The sequence below is a fragment of the Pongo pygmaeus genome, chromosome 14 (genome assembly GCF_028885625.2).
Source record: "Pongo pygmaeus isolate AG05252 chromosome 14, NHGRI_mPonPyg2-v2.0_pri, whole genome shotgun sequence".
Classification (NCBI taxonomy): Eukaryota; Metazoa; Chordata; class Mammalia; order Primates; family Hominidae; genus Pongo; species Pongo pygmaeus.
The window spans coordinates 105,093,474-105,113,782 of NC_072387.2; the positions used below are offsets into that span (position 1 = coordinate 105,093,474).

General features: G+C 42.0%; 1 protein-coding gene across 8 annotated transcripts in view; it reads right to left on the minus strand.

The window, feature by feature from the left end:
• ABCC4 (ATP binding cassette subfamily C member 4 (PEL blood group)) overlaps positions 1-20,309 on the minus strand; it is a 282,616-nt gene that overhangs the window by 205,071 nt on the left and 57,236 nt on the right. For 5 of the 8 annotated variants that reach the window (XM_063651058.1, XM_063651055.1, XM_063651057.1 and 2 more), the window contains exon 4: positions 10,655-10,879. The exons of the other annotated variants lie outside the window; for them this stretch is intronic. In XM_063651058.1, coding sequence (XP_063507128.1) covers positions 10,655-10,879 — 225 coding nt within the window. The remainder of the gene's footprint in view (positions 1-10,654; positions 10,880-20,309) is intronic. 8 annotated transcript variants of the gene reach the window in all.

Here is a 20,309-nt window from a genome sequence, read left to right on the forward strand (position 1 = left end):
GTCCTATGAGACAATCTCAAATAGTTTAATATATATCTAATAGGAGTCCAAGAAAAACAAGAGTGTAAGAATAAGTCAAAAAAAACTTAAGATATAATGGTTAAATATTTCCTAAACTTTACAATAATAAAAAAAATCAAATCAAAGATCCAAGAAGCTCAGCAAACTCCGAGAAGTATAAATACCAAGTAAATTATACCTAGGATCATTATCAATCCTCTAAAAAATCAGTATCAAAGAGAAAAAAAAAATAAACCAAAAAAAAAAAAAAAAAACAGAGAAACATTACATACAAGGTAATAAAGATACAAATGATGGCTAACTTCTTATCAGAAAGAACGAACGCCAGTTGACAACGGAACACCTTTGAGGGGAGAGGGGCAGACACCACCAGCTATCACCCAGAATTCAACATCCAGCAACCATGTGCTTCAAAAGAAAAAAAAAATTTGTTCAGATTAAAGAACAAAATGAGAGAATTCATCGCCAGCAGACTTATACTATAAGAAATGTTGGCCAGGCGTGGTGGCTCACGCCTGTAATCCCAGCACTTTGGGAGGCCAAGGCAGGCAGATCACTTGAGGTCAGGAGTTCAAGACCAGCCTAGGTAACATAGCAAAACCCCTTCTCTACTAAAAATACAAAATTTAGCCATGTGTGGTGTCACACGCCTATAATCCCAGCTACTTGGGAGGCTGACACAGGAGAATCACTTGAACCCGGGAGGCGGAGGTTGCAGTGAGCCGAGATTGCACCACTGCACTCCAGTCTGGGTGACAGAGTGAGACTCTGTCTCAAAAAAAAAAGAAAATAAAGAAATGCTAATAGATGTTTTACATGCTGAAAAAAAATTATATCAAATGGAAACCTGGAGCTAAGGGAAGGAATGAAGAGCACCAGAAATAGTAATTCAGTGGGTAATTTAAAAACTATTTTTTTCTTCTTTTAAATTATGGAAAGACAACTGAATAATTAAAGCATAAATATTGTATCGTGGTGAATATGAGGGGACATTAAATACAAATAAACCTTAAGCACAAATGAATCCAGTAAGAAACTTTAAATACAAGTGAATCCAGTAAGTCAGGATGCAAAAAGTTCACGACTAAAGAGAAAAAGAGACTAACTCTCATAACCAGAGATTTTAACTTCTCTCCCTCTCCCCCACTGTCTGTCTGTCTGTCTCTCTCTCTCTCTCACACATACACACACACACACATACACACACACACACAGTATATTTGTTTCTATCCAAAGGCATGATTATCTAAATAGCTATCCTAAGGAATCAGCCAAAAATTACTGCAACTTAACGCACTTTAGCAAGGTTTCAGGAAACAAAGCAAAAATACAAAAATCAATTGTATTTCTATATACTAACAACAAATGGTAAGTGAAAAATTTAAAATATGATTTATGTCCGGGCACAGTAGCTCACTCCTGTAATCCCAGCACTTTGGGAGGCCAAGGTGGGTGGATCACCTGAGGTCAGGAGTTCGAGACCTGCCTGGCCAACATGGTAAAATCCCTTCTCTACTAAAAATACAAAAATTAGTCGGGTGCGGTGGCATGCATCTGTAATCCCAGCTACTCAGGAGGCTGAGGCAGGATAATTGCTTGAACCCAGGAGGCAGAGGTTGCAGTGAGCCAAGATCGCGCCACTGCACTCCATCTTGGGCAACAGAGCGAGCGTCTGTCTCAAAAAATAAATAAAACAAATAAATAAAATACCATTTATAACAGCACAAATGCTACTTTGAATTACGGCATTCTTTTTTAAATGCTAACAAATATAAAAATATAAAAATAACAACAAATGATCTTTAAGACCTCTATCCTAATAATTACAAGGAGAGTTAAAGATCTAGGGCTTGGCGTGAGTGGCTCATGCCTGTAATGCGAACACTTTGGCAGGCTGAAACAGGAGAATCAATTGAGCTCAGGAAGATCATCCTAGGCAACATAGTGAGACTCCATCTCTACTTAAAAAAAAAAAAAAAGAAAAGAAAGAAATTTATAAAGATGTAGATAACTGAGGAATAGGTAAATACACTATTTTCTTAGACTGGAAATCTAAATAATGTTAAGATGCCCACTCTTAACATTAATAGTCAGGTGGATAGAATTGCCGTGTTTCAGAATTACTTCTCAAACAGGGCAATTACTTCATCTGGAATTACTTCATCTGGAATTCTAAGACCATGTCTTAGAATTCAAGATGCATAACCCAACAGTTCCCTGTAAAACTTGAAAAGCTGATTCTAAAGTCAATATGAAAATGCAAAAGACTTAGAATAGTCAAAACAATCATAAAAGAAAAACAGGTTGGGTAACTTTCACTATTTGATTTATAAAGCTATAGTAATTAAGATAATTTGCTATGAAGAAAGAATAGATTCTATCCACCTGACTATTAAAGTAAAACAAAATAAAATATAGATCAACAAAACAGAATAGAGGATCTAGAAACAGATTCACACATAAATGGCCATTTAATCTACAACATTTTCTCCAACTTAATTCAATAGGGAAAGAGCAGTCTTCAACAAGTTGTTATCAGGAAACTGGCCCTGGGAAGTGAACGCACTTCTCTTAAGATTTTACCGCTTAGAAAATGACAAGACTGAGATGTCAACTCAGGTCTGACTGCTCTGAGTCCATGATTACTCTCAGAGTCCACACTCAATCTCTACCCTTGCCAATCTGCCAGTAGAAGACTTCATGGAGTCTTCTACAAAGTGCCTGGACAGCTGACTCAACACCTGGGCTCTCCTGCATATGAGATTCCCAGACCAGATGGTAGGACACTCGGGCTGATGGACAGCTACCATGCTTGAGGTTTATACCTACAAGTCCAAAGGAGTTATTCACCAACGAGGGGGATTAAACCCACAACCCATATGCTATCTCTGCGAACTGGAAGGTCTTAGTTATAAAGCATAAAATTAAGCTGAACACATATTTGAGGCCTATTAGTATCACATAAGAGCTTTTAAAATTTCCCTATAGCAATTAAATCAGAATGTTTAGGGGAAGAGTCCAGACACCAGTGGTATTTTAAAGATTTCCCCTCATGAATACAACAGAGAGCAGTTTGAGGAACCACTGAGCTAAAGCATTTTCTTCCAGTTTGCACCCACACCCCAGTGAAGCAAATACAATTATCAGATGATGGGACGCATCTGACACTCCCAAATCTCCAGCAGCAGAAACTTCCTCTTGGAAAAATCCAAACAAAACAAGTTCTCTCTCCTTAACTTGCTTTCTTAGCTCAAACTCCAAGCTATGGAAAGCTAACTTGGCTCCTCTTAAGCTATTCCCCAGCAAACTAGAAGACTGACAAATTGTCCCTTGATGAGATTAATGTCTCACAAAATGCCCAGGTACGATTCAAGTTCACATCAGAAGTAAAACCAAAAACTGGGGCGGGGAGAAGTTTTTGAAACAAAAATTTTAACGTATTATAGACAATGTAAGAAGCACTACTGGGTCATTCTAATTTTGTCAGAAACTTAGAAAATAATATTAGAAGAGGAAGTCCAACCAAAGTATCACATGTGTCCAGGGAGATAACTTCCACACACACCACACAGTTTCACTTTGACAATACCGTCAAGAGGCTCTCTACGAATCTTCAGAAAGGAAACCGATCTACAGACTAATAGACAAAAGATTAGTTTGAGCCATACGAAATTGCTAGTTTTTGTAAAAAGGCCCAAAGGAGTTGAAAATATGTAATTTCTTTTTTTTAAAGAAGAGTCTTGCTCTGTTACCCACGCTGGAGTGCAGTGGCACGGATCTCAGCTCACTGCAACCTCCACCTCCTGGGTTCAAGCAATTCTTGTGCCTCAGCCTCCCGAGTAGATGGGATCACAGGCATGCACCACCATGCCAGGCTAATTTTTGTGTTTTTAGTAGAGATGGGGTTTCACCATGTTGGTCAGGCTGGTCTCGAACTCCCGGCCTCAAGTGATCCACCCACCTCGGCCTCCCAAAGTGTTGGGATTACAGGTGTGAGCCACTGCACCCGGCCCTGAATATCTGTAATTGCATACTATTCAGTCTAAATATAAAGCAATATAGAGTCTACAGTGAAATAAAAATAGCTTTATATAAAAACAAAAGTTCTGTTTTAAAACTATGACCACAAAATTGTATGGCTCAGATGCTGACAAAATTTTCTATCAATTGTCTTTCCACATCCACTGAGAAAACCCAGAGGGAGACGAGGCAGGAAGACTGGGATGCAGCTGGAGAGCTACAGGTGGCTGCAATCTTCTCACCATCAGCGCATGATGGTGCATTTATTTCTTTACTTCAGGTTCTACTTATTGCATAGGGCGGCAGACATGACTTGGGAAGGGTGCACAAGCCCAGCCTCTCTGTGCATCATGGGAGGGCACCTTCCACTTCCTACTCAGTCTGCGGTAGAGGAGGCTGTCTGTTGCTCTGACCACTGACCTAAAAATATACTAATAAAAATATACCTAAAAATTCCTGCAGCAATGCCAGGAAAAGAGAAGGAAAAGATCAAGGCCAGGCACAGTGGCTCACACCTGTAATCCCAGCACTTTGAGAGGTCAACGTAGGCACATTACCTGAGGTTTGGAGTTCGCAATCAGCCTGGCCAACATGGTGAAACGCCGTCTCTACTAAAAATACAAAAATGCACCACCATGCCTGTAATCCCAGCTACTTGGGAAGCTGAGGCATGGGAATCACTTGAACCCGGGAGGCGGAGGTTGCAGTGAGCTAAGATCATGCCACTGTGCTCTAGCCTGGGCAACAGAGCAAGACTCTGTCTTGAGAAAAAAAAAAAGGCCAGGTGTGGTGGCTCACACCTGTAATCCTGGTACTTTGGGAGGCCAAGGCAGGAGGATCCCTTGAGCCCAGGAGTTCGAGACCAGCCTGGGCAACATAGGGAGACCCTGTCTCTTAAGAAAAAAAAAAAAAAAAAAAGGAAATGGTCAAGAGGGGAGGGTTCTCAAATGAAAAGATTGAAAGAAACAGGAATTCTTCCCCCAGAAAGATGAAGAGTACCTGATAATATGAACTCTGGATGGAGTATCCAAGAGAATACACACATGTATTCCTGGAGTATCCATATTCCCTACATACAGGGAATATGCATTCCCCTCCGAGTTACAGAATTCTAAAAAGAGAACCACACAGTATCACTTAAATGGTTAAACAATACACTTAGGGTAACTACAAATATTTCTCAACACAGAAATCTATAGAGAGCACCCCTTTGAGATACACTACATACATATATTCCATATATTCTTCCAGGACAGATCTGTAATAAATGATAAAGGAAAACTAGAAAATCTGCAGGGACTCAACACACCTTAGAAGGTGGAAGATGAAGGACAGACAGATACTTTACCTCAAACTATCCTTCGGAGTAGCTCTAAAGAAAGTGAAGACGAGCAGTTTTATCCAGAATAAAAAGTTTCCCCAAACTTACTCAATTCTGCAAAGAAATCTGCAAACAGCAGAGAGGAGCACCAGCAAGCAGGCTCAGGTACTGCTGTGGCTTTACCTGACATTCAGGACAAGCCAACCCAACATCAAAATCCACAACTCAGAAGCCAACCCACTGCAGGAACCACCACGGTTCTTCAAATTAGACACAAAGTCAGGAAATCTTGAGCTAATTAGGCCACAGATCTTAAGGAAAAGTCTCTATGCCTAATGTATTTGATAATACAAAAGCTGGGATGACAAGCCCGTCCTGATTAATGAAACTGTCCTCCATTCCATCGTAGGTCTAGCATTCAGACGTTTAGCATTCAGGCTCAGATCTATCCTGGCCCTAAACCAAGGTAAGCATGGGCAAATGGGAGATCCAGTCTCACTGGGGGCTGGGGCTGGAGATCTTCAGCTATCCTTAATCCAGGCTCAGTTTGACTAAAGGGGCCGTCTTCCTCCAACATGGCCCCAACTCCCCAACTCATGCGCTCTAAGCTATAGAAGTAACCCCTTGAGATTTGAAGATGGACACATCCCCTGCTTCTGTGTCCCAGATGGATAAAAAGTAAAAACAGGAGATAAGGCACTGTCCCCACTGCAGAGGTTATACGAACCCACGCTGGGAATATGACTTGTGACTGACGACATTCTAACATGAGCGAGTACAATGTTCAGCACACTATTGCCATGAGGAGCCTGTATTCTTAATGCCAATCTGTTAACCTCATTTAAAATACAGCCTGTACTGCGCAGTCTTTTTACTTGGTAAAAGTTATAAGAAATAACACAGAGTTCCAAGGAAACTGAACAAACCACCATGAACCATTTCAACAGACCACCCTTGGAGCCATCAATCCAAATTAAAGCTAGTCATGATTCATAAAAACATCTCATTTAGCTCTCAAGTTAAACAGACAAATTATTAAAGAATAAGTGGGAATGTAAAATGGTGTGGCCACTGTGAAAAACAGTATGATGGTTCCTCAAAAAATTAAACACAGAATTACCACATAACCCAGCAACTCCACCTCTAAATAAATAGATACTCAAAAGTATTAAAAGCAAGGACTCGGCCAGGTACAGTGGCTCATGCCTGTAATCCCAGCACTTTGGGAGGCTGAGGTGAGCAGACTGCGAGGTCAGTAGTTTGAGATCAGTCTGGCCAACATGGTGAAACCCTGTCTCTATTAAAAATACAAAAATTAGCCTGGCGTGGTGGCAGGTGCCTGTAGTCCCAGCTACCCAGGAGGCTGAGGCAGGAGAATCACTTGAACCCAGGAGGCAGAGGTTGTAGTGCACCGAGATCACGCCACTGCACTCCCCTGCCTGGGCAACAGAGCAAGACTCCGTCTCAAAAATAAAAATAAATGAAAACTAAATGCAAGGACTCAAAGAGATAATTGTACATTCGTGTTCACAGCAGCATTGTTCACAATAGCTAAAAGGCAGAAATAACCCAAATGTCCAGTGGCAGATGAACGGATAAACAAAATGTGGCATATCCAAGTAGTGGAATATTATTCACCCTTTCAAAGGAATTAAATTCTGGCATACAATACAGCATAGATAATCCCTGAAGCCCTTATGCTACACGAAGTAAGCCAGACACAAAATAACAAATACTGTATGATTCTACGTCTATGAAATACCTAGAGTCATCAAATGCATAGAGCTGGAAAGCAGAAGGTTGATAACTGTGGAGAAGGGAGAGTGGAGAATCAGTGCCTAATGGGTACAGAGTTTCCACCTGGGAAGATGAACAAATTCTGTCGATGGATGGTAGGGTTGGGAGGCACAATGATGTGAACGTACTTAATGCAAATGAACTATTGTACACTTAAAAAGAGTTAAAATAGTAAATTTTATGTTATGCATATTTTACTACAATAAGAAAAATTAATGATGAAAAGCCTAAAGTAATTTTACCAAAGCTGTGAAAAAGTAAATAAATGACGAGTCATTTTCAGACATCCCGCAAGATCATTCAATACCAAATGTCGACGATGGGCTCAGCAGTCATTCCATTTGCAACACCCAACCTGATTTCTGCCAGACCGGGAATCAGGATACAGGGGCCTCAGTGGAAACTGCCAGCGTCGCAGAGGGACCTTTCAGAGCCCTGCTGCACAGCCAGCCTCTGCCCCAAGGAAGCAGCCCACGTGTGAGGAGGAAGTGTCTTATTTCTTCACCTGGGCATGTTTCCACATACAAGGCAGGACATGAGGATATTCGTCTTTCCCACGTTTCTGGGATTTCAGGTTAAGTCTTACGGTTTAACCCAAGCAATTTCTGACTTCATAAAGAGACAATACTTCTAAGATAATCAAGCTGACAAATTAATACCTTTGGGAGATGTTTACATGCAAGTAAGCAAATCTGCCGAGTTAGATCAGATTTCCCAAAGGCTATTTTCCAAAGCGTTAGTGGAAAAGAGGAAGGAAAACAGGTGAACAATATCTCACTTGTACAAAGAGCTGTGTTTTACTGAACCACTACCTCAAACCAGACTTCATGTAGGGTGTTTTTAAAGTTTGCCAAGTGGAGTGTTAGTACAAATTTTTATGAATTTATTAGAAGTATGATCTTGAAAGACAAAAATCTAGCTAGTTTATAGAAAAACCTGAGTATTCTTCTCCTAAATGGTAGAAGAGAGTACAGGAGAATAACACAGATGATGATGATGGTGCTGCTGGTGGTGGTGGTGGTGGTGGTGGTGATGAGGACCCCTTGACTAGTGTATACAAGTCTTGTTATCATTTTCATGTCACACATAAGGAATCCAGGCACACCTGTTATACTGTACCATAGACACTAAGACACAAGGCCTCCAGGATTCACAGAATTACAAGATTGATTCCCCCATGTCAAAGGAAGACTTGGGGAGGACACCTTATGGACGCTCTGGATAAGTGACAACGAGGTCAAAGAAGAATACTTTAAATTTAAATGGGCTGGGTGCAACGGCTCACACCTGTAATCCCAGCACTTTGGGAGGCCGAGACGGGCAGATCACGAGGTCAGGAGTTCAAGACCAGCCCGACCAACATGGTGAAACCACGTCTCTACTAAAAATACAAAAATTAGCTGGGTGGGGTGGCACATGTCCGTAATCCCAGCTACTCGGCAGGCTGAGGCAGAAGAATCGCTTGAACCCGGGAGGTGGAGGTTGCAGTGAGCAGAGGTTGCACTACTACACTCCAGCCTGGGTGACAGAGCAAGACTTCATCTCAAAAAAAAAAAAAAAAAAAAAAAAAAATTAAATGGCTTAAAAAAACGGCCCAGGACAAAGAGATATCCAAGACTGATTTAATGACAAGTTCTTTAGCTCTTGACACTAGCATCTCTATGGCAACTTCTTTGTAAAGCAACCAGAAATCCTACTCCTTCTGTAACAGTTAAGAACACAGCAAACTATGGTATTATTTATGGCATATCTCAATACAAAAGCACAAATAAAATAAGAAAAGATCAAATCAGGTCTTATCATTATTACTGCCCTGATGGGAAAGAAAATACAGTCAGCTTTTCCTATGCATGGGTTCTGCATCCCTGGACTCAACCAACCTGGGGTTGAAAATATTTGGGGGAAACAAAATAGGTGATTGTGTCTGTACTGAACACGCACAGATTTTTTTCTTGTCACTATTCCCTAAATAGTTATTTGTTTATAGTACCTAATACAATGTATATTTACATTACACAATGTACAATTATATAATTGTACAATTTACAATGTACAAGTATTTAATGTACAATTTACAATACACGATGTACATTGTGTACAGTTATATAATGTACATCGTATATTGTACAGTATATAATGTATATTTACATTGTATTAGGTATTATAAGTAAACCAAGATGATTTAAAGTACATGGCAGTGCACCCATAAAAAAAAAAAAAATTATGTCCTTTGCAGCCACGTGGATGCAGCTGGAGACCATTATCCTAAGCGAATTAACGCTGGAACAGAAAACCAAATACCAGATGTTCTCACTTATAAGTAGGAGGTAATCATTGGGTACAGACAGACATAAAGATGAGAACAAAGACACTGAAGACTATTAGAGTGGGGAGAGAGGGAATGCAACAAGGGCTGAAAAACTACCTATCGGGTACCACACTCACGGCCTGGTGGATGGGAACATCCAAAACCCAAACCTCAGCATCACACAATACACCCATGGAAAAAACTTGCACCTCTAACCCCTGAATCTAAAATAAAACATGAAATTATTTAAAATAAATAAATAAATAAAATGCCATATATGGGAGGGTGTGAATAAGTTATATGCAAATACTATGCCACTTTATATCAAGGACTTAAGAATCCTCCGATTTTTTGTATCTCAAGAGGTCCTGTAACCAGTCCCCCACGAATACCAAGGGACAACTGTTTAATGTAAAAACTTACTTTGAATGAAAACCAACATAAAATAGAAACACTATAAGTTCTCTCCAAAATTGTGAAAAACAATCAAAAATTCAAAGTGTTATCCCAAACATCTAACTATTTTCTTAAATACCATTAAAGACAACCACAACTAGATTTAGAATATAAAGAAAGCCTGTATCCGACGTGGATTCCATTTACATTTTTCTTCAGTTAAGAAAATTATATGGAATATGACTAAATGGTTCATTTTAAAAACACAAGAATTCCCTTTCTCAAATATATTCTTTTCTCCTAGATTTAATTTCATAGATCCAATTTCACTGAAGTTCACTTCTAAATACAACTGTGATGTAAGTGAAGGTTTTAATGAACAACAACAACAATTTCCATAAACACAACTATGAGACTGAGGCAAAGAAACACTGAAAACCAATTTGATATTTTTAATTAGATTTCATTATAAATTTAGTATTCTGCAACAGCCTGTTATCAAAGGCAGCCGTGCCCTGACAGCAGTAGGAAACTTTCATTATACACTGGAAAATTTTGCATAAAGAAAAAAACATTGGCCTGATGCAAATAGCAAGCTTCTCTAGTAAGGTGTAAATGATTCTATTTACAGAAGTTTTCTTCGTTTTTCTTTTTTTAGAGACAGGGTCTTGCTCTGTCACCCAGGCTGGAGTGCAGTGGCTATTTATGCAATATTTAATTTACATAAAACTTCCTCAGAATGCTTCTGATGCTTCAGGTGAGGTACATGTTTAATGCTGAATGTCACTTACCTTCCGATAAATCATATGGCACATGGCTACTCGTAACCTCATCCCAGCACACTGAACATGATAAAAATATAAGTGATGCAGTATAGCCAAAATGAGCGTGCAAAAAGTTAGCACCGTGGCATAGGCGTATGCTGCGTTCAAAGCCACAGAGTCCATGGGATCATAATTTTCAAAATAATTAATAATTTTTCCCAAAAATATGGGCTGGATTACTTTGGCACTTTCCTAAAAGAAGAAAAAGAAAAGCCTTTAATTAGACATACAGACCACACCAATTTTTCTTCTTACTTTTTCTTTTTTCGGATATTGCTCGCTCTGTCACCCATGCTGGAGTATAGTTTGGCACAATCCCAGCTCACAGCAGCCTCGAACTCCCTAACTCAAGCAATCCTCACACCTCAGCCTCCCAAGTAGCTGGGACTACAAGTGCACACCATCATGTAGAGCTAAATTTTTCTTTTTTTTTTTGGTCAAGACAGGGTCTCACTATGTTGCCCAGGCTGGTCCCAAACTCCTAGCCTCAAGTGATCCTCCCACCTCAGCCTCCCAAAGTGCTGGGATTACAGATGTGAGCCACCGCACCCAGGCTTGTTTTTTCTTAACACAAGTTTTATATTTTCAAAGTGCAACATTCATCACTAATCTAAAAGAAAAGCAGAACTGTTTTCTTCTTTAAGACAAGCCAATAGGAGTTTTAACCTGAAATCAAAATTCTAATTTCAAAGTCAATAAAGTTCTAGTAATTGTGCTTAGTACACTGTGGGTGCTGTCTATTACAAACAGGGCTTTAAAGCACACTTGGCAAACTACCAAATTAAGTCCTGGCCTAAGGTGAATAAGGAAAAAAAATGGCCCAAGAAGAGTAAGGAATTTGCTTGCAAACAGACACCCCAGCTCTCACCCCACTTCCTCTGTACCCTTGACATCCCAGCCCACAGGAAAGTTGAGAAAGCTCGTGTATGGGAGGCCAGCACTCTTACCACCTTCTTCACAGTTAAGAGCCTTTGTGAATGGAGATATTGGCACAAGCCCATATCAGAAAATCAAACTCTCCAATTTTTCCCAATCCAAACTCCACTTGTCAGTAGATCTAAGACCACCAAGTCCAGCTTCAGACGGAGTGGGGGAAAAGAACCAGGCTTGGGAGGATTCCTGGCTCTTGGACCCACAGGACATTGCTTCAATATGTTTCTGCCCCCTACAAGCCTGGATGTGCCCAGAAGAACTGCCACTTTGGCTCAGGCAGTGTGGAGTCAAAAATTAAACACAGCAGAAATTGAGCTCAAAAGTAATGTCATCAGTGGCTCTCTATATCAGCCATATTTTGAAGGTCCTGGTTTTGAAGCAATATTAATAATCATCTTTTCCCCAAGGCAAAATTAAAATCCCACACCAATGAGCTGGGAGGCATGTGGGCTTACCTTCTGAACAAGATGTAGGGAATGCAATTTTAAACTCCAAGACTAAAGGCAAAGAAACAGCAGAACGCAGCTTGAGCTATGGTTTGAGGTAAGCAAAGGAGCTTTCCTTTACTCTCCCTGCCAAATGAGCACTTCACCCCGTAACCTACTTCCTCCCTCTAGAACCCCTTGTAAGGGACCCTTTTCCCCCATCAAAGAAAACCAAACACTCATTGCAAATCCAGATCACCAAAAGTAAACATGTAGGCCCTCGACATCATTTCCTCCTGACTTCTCAAAAGACAAAATGCAAAATGTTTGAAAATCTTTCAAGACCTTGACTTTGAAAAACAACTTTTCCTTTTAAGCAATCTCTCCTTCTTAACAAAGACATAATAAACACCTGACAGGTTTGACATTGATAGCTGTTTTCTGTCTATCTGAAGTGAGGGAAGAACAATGAATAAAAAACAAAAACAAAATTAACACACACTTTCATCCCAAACAACTAGCGCAGGATCAGGATATTTACAGAAGACATTCCCATCCCTCAGATGGGTCATGATATTAAATCCCAACACGCCTGTCCTGGCACGCACGCACACACACACACACACTCACAGACTTCACCAACCGCATTGCCTTCCATGAGGTCATGGAAGTTTTCCCCTATGATACAGAAATCAGAAAACACCATTTAGTTGAAGAATTATGAACAAGATGATCAGATATCAAGAATGCAGAGGCTCACTGTTACATTTCCAGCCCAATCATTCAAGAGGCACTAAGAGTTTATGGAAGAGCCCCCAGTACAATGGGTCATAACACGGACTGTTTAGAGTTTACTGAGATGAAAATCTGGAAGTTTACATCAAGAAGCAAGAAGGCCAAACTGTACACACGGGCAGCCCCGGCTCAGGAGTGCCAAGGGCAACCAGGGCCGCAGCAGACACACCTGAGCTATCAGCCAGACGCTCAGTGCTCTTTGCCTTTCTAAATGTTCCTGAAACTTCTCACGGTCCCTGGGAGTCACTGTTACCTGTTACACGCTTCTCCATTTCAGCCTGAGGTGAGTATGATTCAAACGGCAAGAGGGATGGCCCCCAGAGAAAATAACAGATGCAATAAACCCAGCGAAAGAGAATGCAAAAGGCAGGTAGGACAGAACTACCTAACTGTCCAGATTTCCCTGCCGAGAGACAGCATTTAATAATCCAGTCAAGCAAACGGGTTCACTTGTGAGTAATGCTGGTTTTTGGCCCATGCTTTTCCATGGACCTCTTCATCCCATATCTTAACCTTCAACTAATAAGAAACAAAACAACTGGGAAAATACTCATTATCAAAATTATAACTAACCAAATTTAAACTTTCTAAATATCAGTACCAAGGTCAAAAGTAACTCATATAAATTCTCCATCTTAGAGACCAACCAATCTACGACCTGGTGAAGAGACTTTCCACAAACAAGCTAAGAATACAGTCCTTACTCCTTCACAAGAATTCTCCTCAACTGTGAAACCATGGAGATTTTTGAGAGTCTAGTAGGATACTTCAATGTTCCATACTTCAGGTTCTACCGGAGTCCCAGTGTACTTGAAGGCAGATACTTCTCAATGGAGTATTTGGTACTCAGCCTCCTGACATTTGAGCCCCATCCCTTGCTTTCTTGGAGTAAAACATTACATGTCTAGGCCCAGTGGGCATGCAGCCTCTATGCTCCTGCTCCCCCACGCACTTCAGATGTTCCTTGCCCAACTGCTCCATACCTGATTGCATGGGAAGGAAAGGAAACACAGGAAACAGAAACAAGCTACCAAAGATGTTTGAGTGAAAAATACAAGCAGAAAAGAGTGAGCTGTGGAAAAATGAGTAAGCAGTTTGTTTTAGAAATGGGGAAATACAGCCAGGCGCGGTGGCTCCTGCCTGTAATCCTAGCACTTTGGGAGGCCAAGGTGGGCAGATCACTTGAGGTCAAGAGGTCAAGACCAGCCTGGCCAACATGGTGAAACCCCATCTCTACTAAAAATACAAAAATTAGCTGGGCATGGTGGCTCGCACCTGTAATCCCAGCTACTGGGGAAGCTGAGGCACAAGAATCACTTGAACCCAGGAGGTGAGGTTGCAGTGAGCTGAGATGGCGCCACTGCACTCCAGCCTGGGGAATAGCACAAGACTCCATCTCAGGAAAAAAAAAAAGAAATGCGGAAACAGGGGACAAAAGTAGGGTTGAGAAAGATCCAGAGATAAGGAAGAAAAAAGGCGAATCTGGGGAAATAATAATCATTAAGACTCCAGATACACCTGAAGTCCTCTCTGAATCAGTACAGTCCTGACTGCGTGTTACAATCACCCAGGAGACTTACATGCTCACTGATGCTCAGGACCCATCTCCCACATTTAGGGCCAATTGATCAGGGTAGGGCCTGAGTTCCCCATCCCTGGAAGATTCTGGAGTGTAGAAACCAACGCATGTACACATCACTATTCTCCTCTCCTGCACTATCTCTGTGTCTGAGTCTGGAAGGGCTGGAGACCCGCTGTGAAGAGCTTTTTTGAGATGGAGTTTCGCTCTTGTTGCCCAGGCTGGAGTGCAGTGGTGCAATCTCAGCTCACCGCAACCTCCGCCTCCCAGGTTCAAGCAATTCTCCTGCCTCGGCCTCCTGAGTAGCTGGGACTACAGGCACGTGCCACCACGACCAACTAATTTTTGTATTTTTTTTAGTAGAGATGGGATTTCACCATATTGGTCAGGCTGCTCTCGAACTCCTGACCTCGTGATCTGCCTGTCTTGGCCTCCCAAAGTGCTGGGATTACAGGCGTGAGCCACTGTGCCTGACCCTGAAGAACTTTTAAGACCACAAAGGGCTTTTAATCAGAGCTGCTGCCGAATGTTAGGCTTCCAAGAAAATCCCTTAGGAAAAAAGGATGCTGAGACTTCAGTGATGAAACTAAGACCTTCCATTCTGCACAGCAGGGAAAATTCAATGTTCAGTAAAGACTGTACCTACCAAACAAAAGGATGAATCATAATTTGTTTTTTTTTAACTTTAAACAAAATAGTTTAACTAGTTGATTTGATTTTAAAAAAAATAGTTTGAAAAGATAGTCCCTGCACATTATTATCTACCCTAAGGACGATGTAAACTGCAAAGAAAAAAATTTGAATTATTTTCAGAAATCATATTATGGGTAACAGTGTTGATACTGTAAAATAAAATAAATGAATAAGCATGTTGATATCAAGAGCTGGGATTAGGCTAGGGAGAAAAAAGAACAGATGAAGGGAAAAAAGAGATACAGATGTAAGAGTGAAGAGATTAAGTAAAAACACTGGCATCCTGAATCTGATTTGGAGATACCCACATAAATTCATGATATGTTTATCTTTAAATACAAACATAAAAGGAGTTAAAGCTGCTAGGAAAAATGGGTGATTCCACAGCTGGGGCAAAAACTGTTCAGGGAGCCTAAAACATCTGTCATACCAGAAAATGAGGAAGCTGCAAAGACTAATAGTATACATGCAAAAGACTCAGGGCCCGACTTCAATAGACTCCCACTAGCCAAAGACAGCCAAAGCGTGGCACAGGGATAATAACTGTAATGAACAGCACATCAGAACTGTTTAAATCCATGAGTTCACAATCATACTCATCAAAATAAACAGAACAAGCAATAACAAAAAATCCATGAACTCCAGAGGAAAATGCTGGAGAATCACACATTATTTTGAAAATTGGTTTTAAAAAAAGTAACAAAATTAATCATTTCTCCTGCCTTTCCTATAGGTGTACTGTAACTCAGAGTATCAAAGAGTTGATAATGGCAAAGTTTCTCTTTATGCAAATATTTCAGCTAATAAATGAGGAACTGGAATATCACCACTTTGCAAACTCCTAACAAATTAATGCATCTTAAGCAATGATCACAAATGGCTCCAAATACCACACACACATAACCAGACCTAAGCGAGGTATCTCGAAGTGGCAGGTGGTACACACCCTCACCTACAAAGTACTCCTGCCAAAGGGAGGAGGGAGGAAAATAAAACCTGAATCACATCAAGCTTCTAGATCTAACTACTAACTTCTGGTACTAGACAGACATGTTAAATGATACAGCATGCAAGGATGCAGAGGGAGAGGGTCACGACACGGGGAGGAGGGATATGCAATGAGCCCAATCTAGACCCTGGGAATCCGTGCAGGGCAAGCAACATGGTTTCTTCAATTAAAAAGTACACACGTGGCTGGGCGCGATGTAATCTCAGCACTTTGGGAGGCTGAGTCAGGTGGATCACTTGAGGTCAGGAGTTCGAGACCAGCCTGGCCAACATGGTGAAACCCCATCTCTACTAAATACAAAATTACCCGGGCATGGTGGCAGATGCCTATAATCCCAGCTACTCAGGAGGCTGAGGCAGGAGAATCACTTGAACCCAGGAGGTAGAGGTTGCAGTGAACCAAGATCATGCCACTGCACTCCAGCCTGGGCAAGAGCAAAACTCCATCTCAAAACACACACACACACACACACATCTTCAGAGGGGGCAGTGAGCAGGGCTTCATAAAAATCAAGAGTGGTCATGAGTTGATAGTTACTGAAGCTGGCTTAGGGGTAGAGAGAGGCTTAGTATTCTATTATATTTTATTTTTGAAATGATCTTTAAAAACCTAAGAAAGATCCCAGCACTTTGGGAGGCCAAGGCAGACAAATCACTTGAGGTCAGGAGTTCGAGACCAGGCTGGCCAACATGGTAAAACCCTGTCTCTACTAAAAATACAAAAATTAGCTACATGTGGTGGTGTAAGCTTGCAATTCCAGCTATTCGGAGGCTGAGGCAGAAGAATGGCTTGAACCAAGGAGACAGAGGTTGCAGTGAGCCAAGATCACACCACTGCACTCTAACCTGGGTGACAGAGTGAGACTCTGGCTCGAAAAACAAAACAACCACAGAAAGAAAATACCACATGAGGCTCGACCTTGGCCCTCATGTCAGGCAGCTGAACAAGAAATGTAGAACTGAAGTTATTAAAAACCACCTCATTGGCCAGGCACGATGGCTCACGCCTGTAATCCCAGCACTCTGGGAGGCCAAGGTGGGCGGATCACAAGGTCAAGAGATCGAGACCATCCTGGCCAACATGGTGAAACCCCGTCTCTACTAAAAATACAAAAAAATTAGCTGGGTGTGGTGGCGCACACCTGTAGTCCCAGCTACTCGGGAGGCAGAGGCAGCAGAATCACTTGAACCCGGGAGGCAGAGGTTGCAGTGAGCCGAGATCGTGCCACTGCACTCCAGCCTGGCGACAGAATGAGACTCTGTCTCAGGAAAAACAAAAAACAAAAAACAAAAAAACACATCTCATTTCTCAGAGAAACATTTAGATAGTCTTCAACTATCTAAAATACAAAGACCAACAAGCAGCATAGATAGAAATGGAGAAGCTGCCTGTGTCCTGGTTTGGCCCACACAGAGGATTCCCAAGCTCCTCCTTCCTCCTACCCCCTCTGCAGGCTCTAAGTGAGTGGATACTTGCTCAGTCTCCAGTCCCCATCACAGTCTCCATGGAGGTGCACACAGGGGACAGATGTGCTGGAAATTTGCAGGCTGTTCTGTTCTAATTAGCATTTGCCTGTAAGAGCACCATGTTCACCATTAGACTAGTACTTGTTTCTCTGGGCATTATAATCATTCCTCAACTCTGACAATCATTCCTAATCTCACTTGCATTACTTTGAAATTCCAACCTCAAAGACTCCCCGCAAACTGGTGTCACCATCCCTCTTCCTGCTGGTGCCACCATTAGTACCCAGGGAAGGCCCTGCTTGCATTCAGCTTAGTTAAGAGTATATGGCTAGGGAGTTCTGGATCCACTGCACAGTTGTTCTGTAGCCAGAGGAATTAACCCATTTGTGCCTAGCATTCCATTATTGGAACACAAAGATTGTGGGAGTTATTTATATTCTACTGCTCAAGGTCATCGCCAAGGTCTGATTTTTCACACACAAAAAAAAATTGGCAACCTCCGGCATAAGTGGGTTAAAGAAGGCCTGAACGTCATCACAGAAGCTTTTTACTAAATGCGAGGTTGAGTTTAGAGCTTCCACTATCTAAAATACAAAGATCCACAAGCAGCACAGACACAAGACCAAAAAATGAAAAGCATCTTCATAAAATCAATTGTGAAACTAACATTTGTTCTAACTCCATAATTTTTTTTTTTGAGACCGAGTCTTGCTCTGTCACCCAGGCTGAAGTGCAGTGGCACGATCTCAGCTCACTGCAACCTCCACCTCCCAGGTTCAAGCAATTCTCCTGCCTCAGCCTCCTGAGTAGCTGGGATTGCAGGTACACGCCACCAAGCCCGGCTAATTTTTGTATTTTTTTCAGTAGAGACAGAGTTTCACCATGTTGGGCAGACTGGTCTCGAACTCCTGACCTTGTGATCCGCCCGCCTTGGCCTCCCAAAGTGATGGGATTACAGGCATGAGCCACCGCACCTGGCCTAATTTTCTTTTTTAGAGACAAGGTCTTGCTCTGTCACCCATGCTGGAGTGCAGTGGTGCAATCATAACTCACTGAAGCTGGGAACTCCTGGGCTCAAATAATCATCCCTTGGCATCCCAAAATGCTGGGATTATAGGCATAAGCTACCATGCCTGGTCAATAAACAGCTTTAATGATTGAAAACCCAAAACAACACCTGAAATGTTTTTGAGATGTTACACTCACTACCTTCATCTTAAGAAATTATTTCTCTCCAACTTCTCCAAAACAGCCAAGTGTCAACAGGCAAGTCTGGGAAAACAATAGTATTTATACTAGAATTCAGTCTGTTTTCACTGCTAGAAGGAAAAGAAAACAAAAATTCAAGGATTACTTCGAGTTGAACTGGGAAGACCTTTAGCTCCCTGAATTTTACTGCATTGGAACTAAAAGTCCTACCAGTTGTTAGGTTAAAGACACAAAGTTAAAATGAGCATCATCCACTAGTCACCGTGATCACCTAAAGAATAACTGACTACTGTCTAATTTTATACCATAAACCACCAAGACATTGGTGTAAACACAGGACCAACAAGTGCTCTCTTGTGAAAAGCCCAGGCTCCACTTTATATGAGAGGTGCCTGCCGCCAGCACTGTGTGGGTCCATCTTAACACCTTAGCCTGCCGCCCTAATACCTGTGGCCCACCTTGCTAGTGGGAGGGTTCAGATACCAGGACAGAAGAGCTGTCCGCATACTAGTGACTCATCTGGGGTCTTCATCCTTGCCAAGCAAACTGCACATCCACTTCACGATTCAGGCCAAAGGCTTCTGAAACTGCAGAGATATCATTGCTATGCAGGAAACCCAGAGCCTTTGATAAGTAAAAACAGGGAACTTGACATCTGCCCAGACCATCAGTCAATGTCGTGACTATGCAAGACCACAAGCTTGCCCCTCATCTGTCCGAGGAGGAGACAACTGGGAATGGTGTCTTAACAGCATGGACGCTGATGAACTTGGGTCAGCAGGGCTGCACGCCTCACACACGTGGAGGATGGTACTCAGTGGGAGACAGGTTTCTAAAGGGTTCTTGGTCAGCCAGGCACAGTGGCTCACACCTGTAATCCCATTAATTTGGGAGGGCGAGGTGGGCCAATGGCTTGAGCTCAGGAGTTCCAGACCAGCCGGGAAAACATAGTAAAACCTCATCTCTACTAAAAATACAAAAAATAAGCCAGGCATGCTGCATGCCTATAGTCACAGCTACTCAGGAGGCTGAGGTGGGAGGATTGCTTGAGCCCAGGAAGATGGAGGTTGCAGTGAGCTGAGATCACACCACTGCACTCCAGCCTGAGTGACAGAGTGAGACCCCACCTCAAACAAAAACATAAAAAAAAAAAAAGGGATCGTGGTCAACCTGAATGTACCTTGGTGCTCTGACCTGCCCAGCACCCCAGCCACTCTCCAGCATGTCACCTGACTTTCCGGCACCAGGATACCTAGGAACCTAGGGTAATTTATAATCCCCAATCTGATTTCTCACAGCCATGCCCCACTGCTCCAGGGAGCTCTTAGCATCTGACTTATCCCTAGGCCAAGTTCAAGAAGCATGTGCTGGATACTCTGAAGACAGAGTTCTCAAGACACCTTTACGACAGTCTGGAGACAGTTAGGGCCCTAAGTCAGTGCGCCTGAGACTGAATCTGGGCTGTCATTTACACTTTGTGTGGCCCTGGGCACATTACATAACTACGTGGCAC